The sequence below is a fragment of the Macaca thibetana genome, chromosome 1 (genome assembly GCF_024542745.1).
Source record: "Macaca thibetana thibetana isolate TM-01 chromosome 1, ASM2454274v1, whole genome shotgun sequence".
NCBI classification, from domain to species: Eukaryota; Metazoa; Chordata; class Mammalia; order Primates; family Cercopithecidae; genus Macaca; species Macaca thibetana.
The window spans coordinates 23,878,021-23,895,793 of record NC_065578.1 but is presented as its reverse complement, the minus strand read 5'-3'; the positions used below and the strand labels follow the sequence as shown (position 1 = coordinate 23,895,793).

Here is a 17,773-nt window from a genome sequence, read left to right as displayed (position 1 = left end):
AGCTGGAATTACAGGTGTTTGCCACCATGCCCAGCTAATTTTTGTATTTTTAGTAGAGACAGAGTTTCACCATGTTGGCTAGGCTGGTTTCGAACACCTGGACTTAAGTGGTCTGTCCTCCTTTGCCTCCCAAAGTGCTGGTATTACAGGTGAGAGCCACCACACCTGGCCTCCTATATGAACTTTAAAAACAATGTGTCAACTCCTATAAAAGATCTTGTTGGGGCTTTCATTGGACTTGCTAATATAATTTGTAAATTAATTGGAGAAGAAAGAGCATCTTTTGAAAATTAATTCTTCCCAAATATAAGATACAGTGGGAATTCTTATCTCAAACAAAATCTTCCCCCACAGTGTAGAAAACAGAAAGATGTGGTTTGAACCCATGCATTCACCTCTGCTTCCTCTCTATAAAGTACTGTTTTTGGTGGTGGTGTTTTGTGTTGTTTTAGGCATAAACCTACAAAGTCAAAGAGAACAGGGAAAAGATAACAACAACAAAGCGTAGGAACCTGAAAAGCAATGGCATGAGAAGCCACGGACTTGGCAGATCTGAGAGATCTAAATCCCTACAGACAGCAGTGGGGAAAGCCAGAAAGCCACTCAGCCTCTTACCCTGCAAAACCTCTGAAGACTCGGGGATTGGCAGCACAAGAGATATATCTGGAAATGGAGGTAAAGGTGGGTCTGACAACAGTAAAAGTCTGCTTAGAAAGCAGTTAGATCCCCAGGTCTTCTCCCCACCCCAGTGGAATACTTGAGGTTTATTTTCTAAAAAAAGAAAAACAGAGGGACTCTGGATAGGAGGGGACAAGCCATGTAAAAGACAAAGGCTACTCTGCTGAAACGAAGGATCCAGTGAATGTGGCATATATATCTTTACAGTCTTTTCACTCCAGAACATTGATAGCCAGTCCAGTACCTTCCAAACAGATCAGAAGAGTCTACCCTAGGGAATCCAAGCAGAATAAGATGAAAGCTATAAAGATACTCACCAAGGAAATGACCTAACCAGACTCCCTCTATAAAGTCCAGAGTCTGGCAGTCCCACACAATTACACAGAGCTTCTGATCAGAGTTTAGTACCTTGTTATTAAATAAGGTGAAATAGCAAAGAATTGTCAGCCATATGAAGAAAACCTCTACCAAGAAAGACAAGACAAAATAGACAATTTTATTTTAAAAAAGTAACTTGAAAAAAACAGACTATGCAGTGAGATGAAATATTTTTAAAAATTATATCAACACTATCCTTAGAAAGTAAGGGAAGGGACTCCATATATGCAGTAAGAAAAAGTAGTATGAAACGTAATCATTAGAAAACAAAATACAAATTCAAATTATTATAATAGAAATTAAAAACTCGATAGAGGCATTCAAAGAAAAAAATTAAGATATCATCCCTCTCCCCACCTAAAGACTATAAAAATACAAAGAGATAGAAAATAAGAAAGAACAAGAATTTTAGAATTCTTCAGAATCTAAAAAAAGAGAGAACAATGAAAAGGCACGGGAGAAAATGACAATGAAATAATTATGAAAATGACCCAGGATTGATCACTATAAATATCCAGATCAAAAAGATTAACTGAATGTCCAGAACAATGGAGAAGACAGGACTACATGGAGGCATCTCACTATGGGATTTCAGAACACTTGAGACAAAGAGAATATCTTCAAAACTTCAAGAAAGAAAAAGTAGGCTATTTTCAGATATTAAGAATTTGTGTCTTTAGACTTATCAACAGCAGCACAAGAAGCAAGAAAGCAATACAGAAATATCTTCAAAATCTGAAGAAACATCATTTCAATCGTAATTTCTATACCCAGCCAAACTATCTATGATGTATGACCAAAGATATCAAATGCAACAAACTCTCAAATATATCTGCCTCTCATGTGTGCTTTCTCAGGAAGCTAACAGAAGATATGCTCCATTAAAAAAGGTAGTAAACCAAGAAAGAGAAAGGATCCAGAAAACAGAGGGCTCAGTGTAAGAGAAGGCAAAGAGAACCTCAGGATGACAGTGAAGGGAGTTCCCAAGTTGACAGATTCCTTCAAAGCAATCGGTACAGACTGGATCGAGTTAGGGGATTCCAGGAGAGAGGACTCGAAAAAGATGAAACTGATAGAATACCTGAAGTTATTGAATTTCTTCCCTCCCTTTCGCTTTCGCTTTCCCTTTCCCTTTCCCTTTCCCTTCCCCTTTCCCTTTCCCTTTCCCTTTCGCTTCCTTCCTTCCTTCCTCCCATCTGTCTGCTTCTGTCACCCAGGCTGGAGGACAGTGGTGCTATTACACTCACTGCAGCCTCAATCTCCTGGGCTCAAGCAATTTTCTCACCTCAGCCTCCTGGGTAGTTGGAACTACAGGTGTGTGCCACCACCCTCAGCTAATTTTTATTATTTTTTTTTTTTTTTTGGAGAGACAGGGTTTCATCATGTTGCCCAGCCGGGCTTGAACTCCTGGACTCAAGTGATCCTCCCACCTCAGCCTCCCAAAGTGCTAGGATTACAGGCATGAGGCACTGTACTCAGCCATGAATTTCTTAATAGGAGATTTGGACAGCTAGCAGAGAGTGTAGGGATGTATTAGTGGTAAGTACACAGAAAATCATGCCAATGAAAAACTAAACAAATAAAAACTCTAGGGAAAACAAAGCTATGCAAGGAAGGAAATGAAATCAGAGCATACTACATGGCTCAGCTGTGGGAAGCATTTACCCAGCTGTAAAAAGAGAAATACTAACAGTTAATCTAAACAAAATTATAACTATCCAGTGAGGATGGAAAGGTGCTTGGTAAGGAGGGAGCCAGGTGAAAAGCAGCCCAATCCTCCTCCATGGTGGAAAGTCATTAGATAACGCCAAAAATGGAAAAATCACAATGAGCTTGAGAAACATGCTATTTAGAGAAACCAAGGAAATACTAAAAGAAACAGTTCAAAGAATTGAAAGTGATTTTTCTCTGGGGCTGGGAAGGACAGCCTTCTAGAAATATATGACTCTTTAAACCATGAGCATGTATAACTTTGAGGTAGAAAATGAAAGCTAAAATACAAATGAAAAGATAGACAAAGCAGGTTTCTCTGGTTAAAGTGGTGAAGCGGACAGAGTCCGCTTTCCCCCATCCAGCCTAATCCTTGGGGGCACCCTGAAGCATTGCCTCCCAGGGTTCCAGGGGACACTATTTAAAAACCAAGGCCTCACATGCTGAAGCTTGGGTAGGAGAATTTCAGGCCCTGGGCCAGGGGTGAGGGAGTGATTTTGTCCCCTATCTACTGTGCCAACACATCACGTTCTTGGTGGCAGGGCAGCTCAGAAGGGTTGAGTTAGGATGTTAATGAAGATGCACGTGAAATGATGAGTCCTCACCTGTCAGAGCTGGGAGACGTCTTAGAAATCATATGCCCTGGCCGGGCATGGTGGCTCATGTCTGTAATCCTAGCACTTTGGGAGGCTGAGGTGGGTAGATTGCTTGAGTCCAAGAGTTCAAGACCAGCCTGGACAACATGTCGAAACCCTGTCTCTACTAAAAATACCAAAAAAAAAAAAAAAAAAAAAAAAATAGCCAGGTGTGGTGGCTCATGCCTATAGTCCCAGCTATTTTGAAAGATAAGGTGGGAGAATTGCCTGAGCCCAGGGGGCCAAAGCTGCAGTGAGGCGAGATTGCACCACTGCACTCCAGCCTGGGCAACCAGAGTTTTCCTTTTTTTAATTTAAAAAATTTTTTAAAATAATTTATTTTAAAAATTGATTTAATTTTTTAATTTTTATTTCAAAAGATAAAAGATAAATCATACGCCCTAAACCGACAGCTCCCCATAAGGACAGGTTGGCCTGAGGATGTTTTCTGGCTTTGAGTGAGCTTCAAGAATTGCCGAGAGTCATTATTGCCAGAGCAACCCTCGACCAATGAGACATGGGAGCTGGTGGATACATACCCCAGCTCCCACGCTCCAGAGGAGCAGCTCTGTATTGCACTCCACACAGTCCCTCTGAGCATCCCTGGTGGGGTTGAGCTCCAGATATCCAGGAGGGTGAGCCACCCCATCCTGCACCCTGTATGGGCTGCCTTCCCTTCCCTGTGTCACTCATCACTTGCCCCCCTCCCTGACCCCTGCTTCCTGGGATCACCCCCCAGATAAACTGTTTAGACTCAGGGTCTGCCTGTGGGGGAACTCAAACTAAGACACCAATCTCAGTTCTCCTTTCCCAGATGAGGAAAATTATGCAGAGAGAGAAAAGAACTTTTCTGTGTGCACACAGCAGGCTACTCCCAGAACCTGACATTGTAGAAAGATAACTGGACTGAGTCGGGTGATGCAGATCTTGGCCTTAGCTGTGTGGCCCAGGACAAGTTCCTGCCCCTCTCTGAGCCTGAGTCCTCCAAGTGTCAGCCTCAGCCTGTAACCTCATTGGCCAGGGCTCTCTCCTCACACCAGGCAGCTCCTCTTCCCACACGCTCTTATGTGCAGATGCTCAAAGCATCCTAGTTTAATGTCAGGAAAATGCACACAGACAGAGATGGGAAGCCACAATCCTGGATGGTAACTCATTCTGTCATTTCCTTGAGGGCTGCTGGAATTCCTGGGATGCTAAGTCGGTGGCATACAAAATGCCCCACCATTTCCCAACCACATAATGACATCCCCCCTCCTTTTGCCTGGGTCAGCGAATTTGCTGGCCGGCACACCCCTGCAAACAGGGTCATTATTGTTGAAAGGGAAAGAAAAAGAGTGAGATAGAAGGGGGGAAAACCCTGAAGATCAAATTATTTTTTAAAATTACAACCCAATCCTGACATTTCCTGGGACCCAATCCCTCAAGGAAAGCAGTAGGGACTGGGAGCAGCATGGGAGCTGCGGGTTGATATGTCAGCTTCTAGCAAAGGCTTTGGGAATTCCAGCAGAATTCAGACATCGAATCCACCACTTCCTACCTATGCAAGCCCAGGCAAGGCCCTTTTCCTCTCTGGGCCTCAGTTTCCTTCTCAGTAATATGAGGGAGGGCAAGATAGAAGGACTTTCCCTCCACACATACACATGCCTCATTTGTTAAGAGAATCAGCGGAGGTTATAGGCACCACGCCATGGAAGCCTGGAGATTGGAGAGCGCTCAGAGGGCTCTGGGAGATGGGAGAGAGCTCAGAGGGCTCTGGGAGATGGGAGAGAGCTCAGAGGGCTCTGGGAGATGGGAGAGAGCTCAGAGGGCTCTGGGAGATGGGAGAGCGCTCAGAGGGTTCTGGGAGATCGGAGAGCGCTCAGAGGGTTCTGGGAGATCGGAGAGCGCTCAGACGGCTCTGGGAGATGGGAGTGAGCTCAGAGGGTTCTGGGAGATCGGAGAGCGCTCAGAGGGCTCTGGGAGATGGGAGAGAGCTCAGAGGGTTCTGGGAGATGGGAGAGCGCTCAGAGGGCTCTGGGAGATGGGAGAGAGCTCAGAGGGCTCTGGGAGATCGGAGAGCGCTCAGGGGGCTCTGGGAGATGGGAGAGAGCTCAGAGGGTTCTGGGAGATGGGAGAGAGCTCAGAGGGTTCTGGGAGATGGGAGAGCGCTCAGAGGGCTCTGGGAGATGGGAGAGCGCTCAGAGGGCTCTGGGAGATCGGAGAGCGCTCAGGGGGCTCTGGGAGATGGGAGAGAGCTCAGAGGGTTCTGGGAGATCGGAGAGCGCTCAGAGGGCTCTGGGAGATGAGAGAGCGCTCAGAGGGCTCTGGGAGATGGGAGAGAGCTCAGAGGGCTCTGGGAGATGGGAGAGAGCTCAGAGGGCTCTGGGAGATGGGAGAGAGCTCAGAGAGTTCTGGGAGATGGGAGAGCGCTCAGACGGCTCTGGGAGATGGGAGAGCGCTCAGAGGGCTCTGGGAGATGGGAGAGAGCTCAGAGGGCTCTGGGAGATGGGAGAGAGCTCAGAGGGCTCTGGAAGATGGGAGAGAGCTCAGAGAGTTCTGGGAGATGGGAGAGCGCTCAGACGGCTCTGGGAGATGGGAGAGCGCTCAGAGGGCTCTGGGAGATGGGAGAGAGCTCAGAGGGCTCTGGGAGATGGGAGAGAGCTCAGAGGGCTCTGGGAGATGGGAGAGAGCTCAGAGGGCTCTGGGAGATGGGAGAGCGCTCAGAGGGTTCTGGGAGATGGGAGAGAGCTCAGAGGGCTCTGGGAGATGGGAGAGAGCTCAGAGGGTTCTGGGAGATGGGAGAGCGCTCAGAGGGCTCTGGGAGATGGGAGAGAGCTCAGAGGGCTCTGGGAGATGGGAGAGAGCTCAGAGGGTTCTGGGAGATGGGAGAGAGCTCAGAGGGTTCTGGGAGATGGGAGAGAGCTCAGAGGGCTCTGGGAGATGGGAGAGAGCTCAGAGGGTTCTGGGAGATGGGAGAGAGCTCAGAGGGCTCTGGGAGATCGGAGTGAGCTGAGAGGGCTCTGGGAGATTGGAGAGAGCTCAGAGGGCTCTGGGAGATGGGAGAGAGCTCAGAGGGCTCTGGGAGATGGGAGAGAGCTCAGAGGGCTCTGGGTCTGACAGCCCTGTCACGATCCTGATTAGACATTTGTTTTAGGTTATTTTGAGCAAATCCTTTAGTTTCTCCAAGCCTTTGCTTCCTCTGCTGTCAATGGGACTAATAATAATAATAGAAACTGTCTGGGTTCAAATCTCGGCTCTGTCCCTTCTAAGCTGGACTTGGGCAAGTGATTTGACCTCTCTGAACCTCAGTCTTCTTATCTGTTAAATGAATTAAGTGGATTTATGCAAGGTTCTTAGAAGAGTCCCTAGTACGTGGTAGGTGCTAAAGAAGTGACGTGCTAGCTTGTGATTATTGTTAGTTATTACTACTGGGTTTGTATCGAGAATGCACTAAGAGGAAACGGTGAGGGCACAAGGCCTAGCCCCAAACAGATGCTCACTGAATGGGATGGGAAGGAGCCCTGGGCCAGGCATCCAGAGAGTGGGGCTCTCGGTGGCTCTCTCCCTACTCTGCCTGCCCTGAGGGTGGGGCTCCCTTCCTTGCGCCCTCCTGCCCCATCCCGGCTGAGGAGTGCCTGCCTCTGAGCCACGCTGTGGTCACACAAAGCCCTTCCCTTACCAGGTCTAAGCCCGTGGCAGAACCTTTTGATGCTAAAAATAGATTATTCCACCCAAAGACCCAGAGAAAGATCATTTTATGAGCCAAAAGGGCTGTAGTTTGGGATTTTTCTTATTCTTCTGAGGGGCCTGGAACTCTGAGGGAGGGAAGCATCTTATGGGCAAGACTCCAGGTCTCAAAGAACACAAGAGAGGCCCCTGAGCTGAACAGCATCTCAGGGAGGTCGCACCCAGTGACTTCTCCAGCACCTCATCCTGCAGTCTGGTACCCAGGTTCAGGCAGCCCTTGGCTGGGGTCGGCCTCCAGAAACCACGGGAGCTCAGTGCCCCTCACAGCAGATCTTGGAGGAAGTGAGTGGGAGGGCAGGAATCTGCTGGGGGACACTAAGATCCTGGCAAAGTGGTGAGGCAGACACACGCCCCCTTCCACCACCCACCTCTGCCCTGTCCTCCCCTACATGCATGTGTACATGTGCGCACACACATACACGCACACAGACACGAGCTCACACTCTCACACATACACATCCACACACATGCACACATACACAAGTTCACACACTCATACACACGCACACTCACACACACGCACTCACACCCATGCATGCTCACACATACGTGCATGCACACAAACATGAACTTACACATACACACCCACACACATTCACACACAAACTCACACACACCCCTGCACACACTCAGACACACACACATATTCACACAAGCTCACACACACCCCTATACACTCATGCACACATTCACACACAAGCTCACACACACCCCTACACACACAAACGCACACCCACACACCTTCACACACACAAGCTCACACACACCCCTACACACTCACGCACACACACATTCACACACACAAGCTCACACACACCCCTACACACTCACACACACACACATTCACACACACAAGCTCACACACACCCCTACACACACGCACACGCCCACACACCTTCACACACACAAGCTCACACACACCCCTACACACAAGCGTGCCCACACACCACACACACCCCTACACATGCGTGTGCCCACACACCTTCATACACACAAGCTCACACACACCCCTACACACAGAGACACGACCTCACCCTGGCCGAGTGCCCACTGCATGCTCTTCCCAGGAGGTCTCTGGGAGATGACAGGGGCTTATTTTTCCCACTTTGCAGGTGAGAACAGTGAGGTTCTGATAGCCCCAAACACTAGCACACCCTTAGGCGGTGCCAGAGCTGGGATCTAAACCTGGCTCATCCATTCGACTCTACGGCCCCAGCACCTCCACCCCCCTGGAAGGGACTTCAGGGAGAAACAGGGAGTGGAGGGGTATCTTGGGGACACGACGGGATGTGGCTGCAGCAGACCTGCGGGTGAATCCTTCTGACTCACTGTGTGACCGTGTGTGAGGCCTATTCCCGGTGAGCCTCAGTTCCGGGGCTGGACGCTGGGGAGAGTCATCTCCACCCTGTCTACCTCCCAAACAGCTTGCTCTGGAAACTCCCGTAGGAGGCATTTGTGCATAGGTGGCTGTGGGGTGAGAGGAGCATCACTGATCATTATTTAAGCAAAGATGACACTGGGCAGAAGGAGGCTGTGAGCCCATTCCTGGGGAGCAGGACGCATCCCAGCCTGCACTCTCCCTACTCGGTCAGCTAATCTCCCTGGGGCGACGCTGCTCCTTCTCCCAATTCCATCTGCCTCTTAAACACAGGACTTCTCACTGAAACGTATTCAAACCCGAACATGCACTGAGGGAACTTCAGGCAGGAGGAGAGGCAGCAGGCGGAGCTCTTGGGGTCCCTGGTGAGGAAGACGCTGCGGGTGGAGACAGTCCTTAGGTTGTCCTCGGTGCCACCACCCCTGTGGCACAAGAGACACTGAAGCAGCTGTATGAGGTGGCAGCTCGAGGCTCGGCCAAGAGCAGGGCCTGAGGCAGGAGGTGAGGACAGGTGGTTCTCTTTCTGAAGGGGGCGCCGAGAGCAGTTTCTCAAAACAACAGGAAAGAGAAGCGGAGGGCGGGCTGGGTTTGAATCCTGCTTCCTCCACTGGCAAGCTGGGGGGCCTTGGGCAGGTCTCTTCACCTCTCCAGCTCTCCCCCAGAGACTGACTGTCAGACCGCTTAGGCGTGTGGTGCCCTGTCCTCAGAGCCCACCCCTGGAGGGACCATGCCTAAAGCTTTTAGCATGTAAACCCCACATGGTAGGTCCTCAGCTGATGATCCCTTGGCTTGGTCTGGGTGTCCTGGTCCGGGATGGGTTACATGGCCCTGCAGGCCCCATTCTCTACCCCCGAGGAGGGGCTGATTTGGCTGAGTGGCAGCATCTTAGTGTCCCTGTGCTAGCCCTTGAAAGTGAAGTGCCCCAACCCCACCCCCAGCCCGCAGCAGATATCGCTCCAGCAGCTTCCCTGGGCTCACACCAGGATCTGCTGATGAAAGGCCAGAATTTGAACTCCAAGGCCAGTGTCCACCTCAAATCTGCTACCTGCCCAGTCCAAGCTGACCGGGCTGACTCCTGGAGGCTAAATCTTGGGGTTAATCCCTGGATTAGTCTATTCCTCCTCTGAAAAGTGAGGAGGGCCACACCTGTCCTGCAGGTTGTTGGGAGGATCTGGTGGTTCGGGGTGTGCTGTCATCGTAACCATAACATTCAGAGGCAGGGTCTGCATCCAGTGCTCTTCGTGGTGACGTAACCTCAGCCCTGCATGCAGGTTAGGGAAATGAATATCATCACCATTCACAGAAGATGCCTCCTTAATTGACCCCCCGGGTATCTCCCAGGATTTACCTGTACTTCTCGTATAAAATGCCAATGGATGCCCTCAGCTGGCAGGCCCTTCTCTGGAATGCCACATCTCCTCCCACCAGCCACTGAACTGTCAGCTTACCAGATGTGAGTTGGAATGCGTCCCAAACGGTTGGTGCCAGCTGGGTTTGCATGGCTACAGAATGTCATTGGAGATTATGCCAGTCCTGGGCCAGTTTGCCCACAGATCAGCTCTGCCCATTCCCCTGTTTGGCTCTGTCACACAAGTGTTTGATGGCACGGGCTGCATTCCCCAAGCTTCTTGGCCAGCTGGTCCCCGCTACATTCAACCAATGGGAGACACTAAGGGGAGATGAAAAATGAAAGCAAGGGAGAAGCTGGGGTGTTTCTCCCTCTATTCTTTGTCTCAGGTGATGTCTCCATGTGGCTAAGTCTCTCCTGTGACTCTAGCAAATGCCAGACTGGCCCACTAAGTTCCTGCTTCTGCTGGGGGCCCTGGTAACCCTGCCTCTCTCCGTGTCCCTCTTACCCAAAGGGCGGCACTGGGACTCCTCACTGTCTCTGTTTGGCTTCTCAGCTTGTCCCTCACCTGTGTTGCTAACACTCCCTGAATTAACTTCCAGGACTCAATGTGGCTCCTGTTTTCCTGGTTGGACTCTGATTAATGATAATACCATGAGGTCAATCGTGTGATGCCAAACAGGAGCCTCTGTTTCTATGAAAACTGGGAAGACTTAATGAAGGCAAGTTGCTAAAAAATAAATTGAATTTGGTACGGGTGGGGCATTGTAAAGGATGGGAAGAAATAGTAAAATCTAGATGATGCCGCATGCTCATTCCTTCCTTAGCGTCTTTACATTCATGTTCCACTTTAAATAAATCAAAACTATGCCAGGCATGGGGGCTCACACTTGTAATCCCAGCACTTTGAGAGGCTGAGGCAAGAGGATCACCTGAAGCCAGGAGTTTGAGACCAGCCTGAACAACATAGTGAGACCCTGTCTCTACAGAAAAAAAATTTAAATTAGCTGGGCGTGGTGGTGCACACCTGTAATCCTAGCTACTTGGGAGGCTGAAGCAGGAAGATTGCTTGAGCCCAGGAGCTCAAGGTTACAGTGAGCTATGATTGCACCACTGCACTCCAGCCTGGGCAACAGAGCAAGACCCTGTCTCTAAAAAAAAAAGAAAAGAAAAGAAAAAAGAAACCCAAACTGGAAATTGTTAAGCTAGAAGAACAAGAGGAAGGCCATTTAATGCATACTTATAAGTTTAAAGCTAAAAGAAGGGTTTAAGATACTATTTTTATGATTCCCTTTTATTTTTATATAATATTTCTTATGATTCCCTTCTTCAACCACATTTTTTATTAACCCGATTTAAGTTTTTTTCAGTGGAGAGCAAGAGGAAGCCTGGCTGCCCACTGCATGGCAGGGGAATGCGCAATCAGAATTTCAAGGGAAGGGAGTCCCTGGAAATTGAGCACCTACTATGTGCCAAGCACACTCACAATTATTTTCTCATTGAATCCTCTTTATGATTTTGGGAGGTGGGCACTACCGTTGGCCCCATTTCACAGGCTAGGAAACCAAGACTCAGAAGAGTAAAGCCTCTTGCCCAGGATCTCACAGTTCATAAGAAACAAAGCAGGCTTCAGGTATGGCTGGTTTCAGCCTCCTTGTCTTTTCTGCTTCCCCAGGGCTGTTTAAAGCTTAGCACATGCTTATCAGGGGGCATGTAGAGATGATAAACCCCTTATGATCCTGGCAAGGATGATCCTTGGCAAGGACCAAGCTTGGCTGTCATTTGCCACATTGCCCTGAGAATGCATTGAACTACTCGGTGCACAGATGCGTCACTAGGCCCTGCACAGCCTCTTGAATTCCCTCCCATTCCTGGGCCTGGACTCAGGTTCCCAGGGATGGGGAAGCCCCTCAGGGTGATCAAGTTAAAGGGGCTTAGGGGGGCCCACTCTTAGGTGTGGAAAAAACAGCAAAGCACGTAGGGTGGTATGTTCGAAACTGGAGGCGGTGTTGGTGGAGTGGAAACATCTCCTGGGCTGGGAAGCAGGGGCTTGGGTTCCACTGACTCATTGGGTGAACTTGGATGAGTCTCTGCTCCTCTGGGGGCTGCAGTTTCGGCTTCTCTGTAAGGGGAGTCTTCCCAGCTGTCCTTCTCCAATCTGTTTCACACATGGCTGACTCTAAAAGGCATCAGATTCAACCAGGAGGTCAAGGCCCCTTGGCAAGCTCCCCCCCGTGCCACTGACCCCCGATGGTCCCACGCAGGCTGGCCAGCTGATGAGTTTACGACACAGGGTGGGGGCGGGGCAGCCTCTCCCCCCGCATGACTGTCATAGCTCCTTACTTGAGCTGACTCATAACGGAGCCCAAATCGCGTCATGGAGGCTCAGCCAAGGAAACCAATGTTTATGATGCCCTCACTCCGTGCCTGTCCCTTCAAAGAAGGTGTTATCCCCATTTTACAGGGAAAAAACTGAGGCCCAGAGAAAGGAAGTGACTTGCCCCAAGTTCTGGCCGCTCAGATTCAGCAGAACTGGGGCTGGAAACCAAATCTGACTCCAGAGCTCTGTGGCTGTCACCGTAAACCTGCTTCCTCTCTGGCCAAGCTAGAACTCTTGTCCCCACCACCCCCACCCTCAACACCAATCGACTCACCATTCAGGGACAGAAGACTGAATCTTCATGAGGCTCGAGATGAGGCTCAGAGTGAGCGTTTCCAAGGCCATCTTGTGCACCTGTGCCCTGGGCGGAAACAAGTCTCTTTGGGACCTTGGACCAGCCCATCCTCCTCCAGGGATTTCCCCACCCCCACCCCTGAGGGCCTACAGAGTCCACTGTGAGTCTGAGACTGGTGCTAGGGTCTAGCCCCAAGCCTGGGCTCCCTGGGACAGGCCAGGGGGTGATGGCCGGGCTGCAGAGGGACTTTCCGAAGTCTTCATTTAAAGGGCATGGAAGGGTACTCTAGTGTCATGCCCAAGGTCAGGGCTGGTGAGTCAGAGGCTGAAGTTCCAATCACATCCCAGAATACCACGTGACCTTAAACAAGCTGGCGTCACCACCCTGGGCCTCGAAGCCTGGCCTGTGCAATGGGAGAGTAGAGCTTACAAGGGAAATGGTAAAAGCCGTCACCTTTCCCCCACTCTCCACCCTCTCTCCCATCCTGACATGACTTCGGGGAACATGCAAGTGTAGGATTCAATCATCTTCATGACTTTTCTACTTTTGAACCTCTCCGGGCCTTGACTCCTCAAGGACATGAGGATACAATGGGTGCTTCAGGTGAGGGGAACAGCATGACCGAAGGCCCGGAGGCAGGAAAGCTCCCGAGCATCAGGCTGGGGCAGAGACCCCCAAGGGGATGTGCAGGTGGGGGCAATAAGAGCCAAGAGCCCTGAATGACATGCTGGGGCCTCAGCCCCCAGCCCTATAGACGGCCTCCCAGTGCGGCCAGGCCACCAGGTTTCACCAGGAAGGCCCTTCTCGGTGGGCAGGCCAAGGCCAGGCGTGAGTGCTGGCAATGCCACTTCATGTGTTTCCCATTGTACTTAGTCCCAGCTCCCATAAAAGCCCCAGAGGTGCCACCCAGCCACACATGTGGACACCTGTCCCTGGCAACAATAGTGGTGGATAATGGCAGGGAGTCAGCCGCAGCCCAGGGGCGAGGCGGCATGGCAGGGAGCTCTCCGGCCGCTGGTGGATCCGGGCTCCGGGCACTTGGTGAGGGGCCCGCGGGGATCCCAGCCCGCCCAGGCCAATGCTGGCCTTAATTAAGAAGGAGTCTCCCACCCAGGAGCCAAACCACCCTCCCAGCCACGCCTACTCCAACTGCTTTCAGTTCTGTTTCTTGGGCCGCGTGCTGAGGCCAGCTCCACAAATAAAAGCCATCACTTTTCTTTCTCTCTTTCTTTCTTTTTTTTCTTTCTTTCTTTCTTTTTTTTTTTTCTTTTCCAAAAAGAGAGGCAGCCACAAGATCTTCTAAAAGGCCGTGACATCACGGCCCAGGTGACCGCGGCCCAGCCAATGAGCCCAGGCCGTGAGCAGGCTCCTCGCATCCTGTGAGCTGAGGTTGGGTTGACACTGGGAAGGCCTGGTCCCTCAACCACAGAACCACAAGGCCAGGCCCTCGCCGCCTCCAGGGCCCTGCGCGGGAGCTGGTTGGCTCCTGGTGCTCCCCACCCCCGGCCGCCCTCGTACCCACCGCAGCCTGGGCTCTGTCGAGGGTAAGCCTCATTCATTCATTCCCTGTGGCACTGGAGGGGCCTGCTCTGCTCTGTCAGCCTCAGAGCTCTTCCACCCTGGCTGCCGAAAGCCCCTTCCCGCCATCTAATGATACACTCTGCATTCGCTTCTGTTGAGAATTTGTGGCTAGACATTCCTGTGGGACCGGGAATCCAAATTCTTGGGTACAAACAGAAACTTACTTTCCTTGGGGATTTTTTTTCTCTCTCACTCACACACACTCTCGCGTTCTTTCCTTTTTTCTTTTCGTAGCAGCAGGGGGGGAGAAGAGACAAAACAAAACAAAAAAACAACAAAAAGCAACACCCCCCCTTTTTATTTTCAAAAGTAGCTGGGGGGAAAAAAATAAAACAACAGCCAACCAAGCGAATCCCAACTCAACCCCCGAAGGGCTGAAAATTCTCGCCTTCTTCAGAGCGGGGCATGGCATCAAACAGCATCTTCGACTCCTTCCCGACCTACTCGCCGACCTTCATCCGCGGTGAGTAACGATTGCCCAGGGCCGTGGGTGGGGAGCTGTGGCCAGGCCCCGGACCACGTCCCTCCACCGACCGCCCCGGCTGCCCTCAAGCGCACTGCCTAAATCTGCTGGCCTGTGAAAGCCTGAGGTGGGAAGAGGGGTTGGTGGCCTCTGTGGTCTCTTGGCGTGGAACATCGCTGTGGCACTTTTATCCTCCGCTGGTGGAGACAGTAAGCGGGGGAGGCGATGGATACTCCAAGACCTCAAGACCTCAAAGTGCAGCCCTCAGAGGGGCCAAGGGGAACTCTCAGGGACCCTTGGCTTCCTGCTTCGCTAACGGGGCCCCTAGGCCTGCAGCCCCAGCCCCTGTCCTGCCTGGGACTCCCCACCTGGGCTCAGGAGGTCACTGCTGGCAGCTTCTGGGGAGAGCTGTGGGATCCAGGGGTCTTCCTGAAGACCACCGCCCACATTTTGCGTGTAACTCCTGGGGTATCAGAAACAAAGGGAGGAGAAGGAAGCCACAGGCTTTTGTAGAAAACTGCGCAGAGCTGGGTTGCACTGAAGCTGGACCCGCACGGGGCTGGGGGACAGAACTTGAGAAAGTTCGTGGATTTGGCCACGGAAGAGGAAAAAGTGTTTCTGGGCAGGTTTTGCCTTTTTTGGTGGCTGCGGGGACGCATAGTTCTGGATTGCGTCTCCCAGCAAGGACAGGGAGTCTGGGATCCCCAACCTGGAGCCTCTAATGGGGCTGGGACTAATGGGGAGACTTCTCCTGCCTCTGTCTCGCATTTAGGGCTGATGCACCCTGGCCTCAGACACCCCCTGCTGCCTTCCTCCTCCCCAGCAGGAGCCCAGATGGGGCTGTGACACCTGAGACTGGGGATCGAGAGTCCCTGAGCTCAAGTCCCACGGCTCAGTGGCTTCCTTGCTGAGAGACCTTAGGAGGGGAGTTACTTAACCCCTCTGTGCCCCAAATAGAGTCCCCTCTGCTTGTAGAATTCTCATTGTCTGAGCCGAGGGTGGACTGTGTATAAGGGCAGTGCCTTCGGATGGTTCTTGCGGACTGGTTCGCCTCCAGAATAGAGGGGCTGCATAAGATTTAGAACTTCAGGGTTGGGGGCTGGTGCTGCCTTTCCTCAGCCGAGGCAGTCAGCAGAGAGGCAGAAGTGGGTCTGCTTGCCTGCCTGCCTGCCCTCCTGCCCATCGGCCTGCGCTGTCGCCGGTTGACCGAGTGATTCAGGGATGGTGCCTGGGCGGCAGGCTCGGGGCAGGGACCCAGGCACATTTGGGTGTTTGAGTCCGTAGGCTTCTGGGAAGGCTTGTCCGAGAGCGGGGCCTGTTCCTCTTCCCTGGTGAGGCTGAGAAAGGCTGTGCTGCTGCCGATGGGGACTGAGTCAGGGAGAGAAGGGGGCCTGCTGTGCCCTGAAGTGGGGGCACTCCCATCAAACCTAGCTTTGGCCAATGACAACAGGCAGCCCCGGGTCTGAGAGCCGAGAGCCGCGGCCGCTTCCTCAGAGTTGCTGCTATTATAACGTTGTTCCCTTTGTAGTCCTTGGAGCTAATTAAAGGCAGTTCTGTGGCAAGAAAATAAGAGTTTATAAAATCCATTTGCCGGGTCTTTGTAATCTGTATTTCTCCTTCCGTGCGCAAGATGGAGAAATGTAGGGTTTAAAACAAAGAAACCTTGGGAGACAGGGCTAGAGCCCCGGTCGGTCTGGGCTGGGTCCTGATCCTTGGAACCTGGGAGGTGGCTGGCCGTAGCACGAAGAGCACAAAGGGAGAGGTGGCTTTGGCCCAACATGTCATGTATGTGCCCAGAGACAGGAGGCCACCAGGCAGAATGGGCTGATCCTGGCCAGCAGCGGTACAGAAGGCACCTCGTAGGCTGGGGTCTGTGGGGAGGCTTGGAGTCTGGGGTCGGGGTTCAAGGGCCTTCCCTGTGCTTTCATGGAGACCTGTCTCCCCTCTTCAACCTTCTCTCTCCTGTCCAGTTCTGCTCACGACGTGCTCGCCGTGGGGGCCTGTCTCCCAAATCCCATCCCTGGAGGCTCACAGGGCTCTAGCTGCCAATTCCTTCCTCAAAGAGACCCAGCCCCAGGGTCCTATCTGCAGGGCGCCAACCCCATGCTGCCCCTTCAGGGCCCCTAACTTGCTCTGGGCCACCGACCCTTGGCAGTCTCAGGGAACCTTCAGCTTCCTCCTCGGAGTTGCGTTTTTAAACGCATAAGACAAAATCCAAAGGATTACAAAGGAAAAGAAAGCGACAGAAATACCGTTGTCAAACTCAGAAAGCAAGCTGGTGACATAGTGAGTGACTCGCTCTGTGCCTCTTCAAGAACTCACTGAGTGACAAGACCCCGCAGTGGGCCATGCAGTTGTGATGAGCATGAGCAATATTTCAGGTCATCCCTGACAGCCCTGTGAGACCAGAGAGCACCTGTGATTTCCACTGGTGGAAAATCGCCGTGGAATACGACGCTAAATTTCAGCTAGAGGCCGGGAAAAGGAAAGACACCGTTATCTCTGGCCCAGCGTCACAGATCCCCTAAATTACATGCCAGACAAAAACTCCAGGTCCATCCGGGTCTCACGTTCTCAGAATCTTATCGGGCTGTTCTCTCGTCCATAGGCTTTTAACAGAAGGGGAAGGGTCTCCCTTCGCCCCCCACTGCCTCCTCTTCCTCCTACCTGCGCCCGCCAAATGCCATCCCACCTCAGTCCCCGAGCAAAGTGTGATGGAGCCAGCGGGTTTTCTGAGATCACCACCCCGAGAGAGTTTTAAACACCCAATTCCCAGTTCCTACCTCAGGCTGCAGAGGAGTCCCCATTCCCACCTCAGGCTGCGGAGGAGTCCCCGCTCCTACCTCAGACTGCGGAATCAGAATCTTTAGGGTTTGGGCCTGGGCAGGTGTGGTTTTGAAAATCCCCCAAAGCGATTCTGATGTGCCTCTCAGGCAGGCCTGGGGACTGCTGCCAGGGGAGCCCAGTCCCCCACCTGGCTCTGCCGCCCGTGTGCTGTGGGACTGTGTCTGAGCCACTTGGCATCTCTGGGTCCCTGTTCTCTCATCAGTCAAAGGGCACAAGTGAGTTGCATTTGGTGCCTCCTATGTGTCTCTGTCTCCCCCACCTGACAACCCAGGGTGGTCCCTAGAATTATCACCAAGCTCCTACTACCTCAATTTCCCCATAGGCCAACAGAAGATGACTTCCCTTTTGTCTTCA

At 51.8% G+C, this 17,773-nt stretch overlaps 2 protein-coding genes across 2 annotated transcripts in view; one reads left to right on the top strand and one right to left on the bottom strand.

The window, feature by feature from the left end:
- LDLRAP1 (low density lipoprotein receptor adaptor protein 1) overlaps window positions 1-17,773 on the bottom strand; it is a 552,589-nt gene that overhangs the window by 524,463 nt on the left and 10,353 nt on the right. The gene's annotated exons all lie outside the window — the stretch shown is intronic.
- RUNX3 (RUNX family transcription factor 3) overlaps window positions 14,082-17,773 on the top strand; it is a 65,915-nt gene continuing 62,223 nt past the window's right edge. The window contains exon 1 of the mRNA XM_050794031.1: window positions 14,082-14,572. Within this exon, the coding sequence (XP_050649988.1) occupies window positions 14,515-14,572 (58 nt within the window). The 5' untranslated portion in view covers window positions 14,082-14,514. The remainder of the gene's footprint in view (window positions 14,573-17,773) is intronic.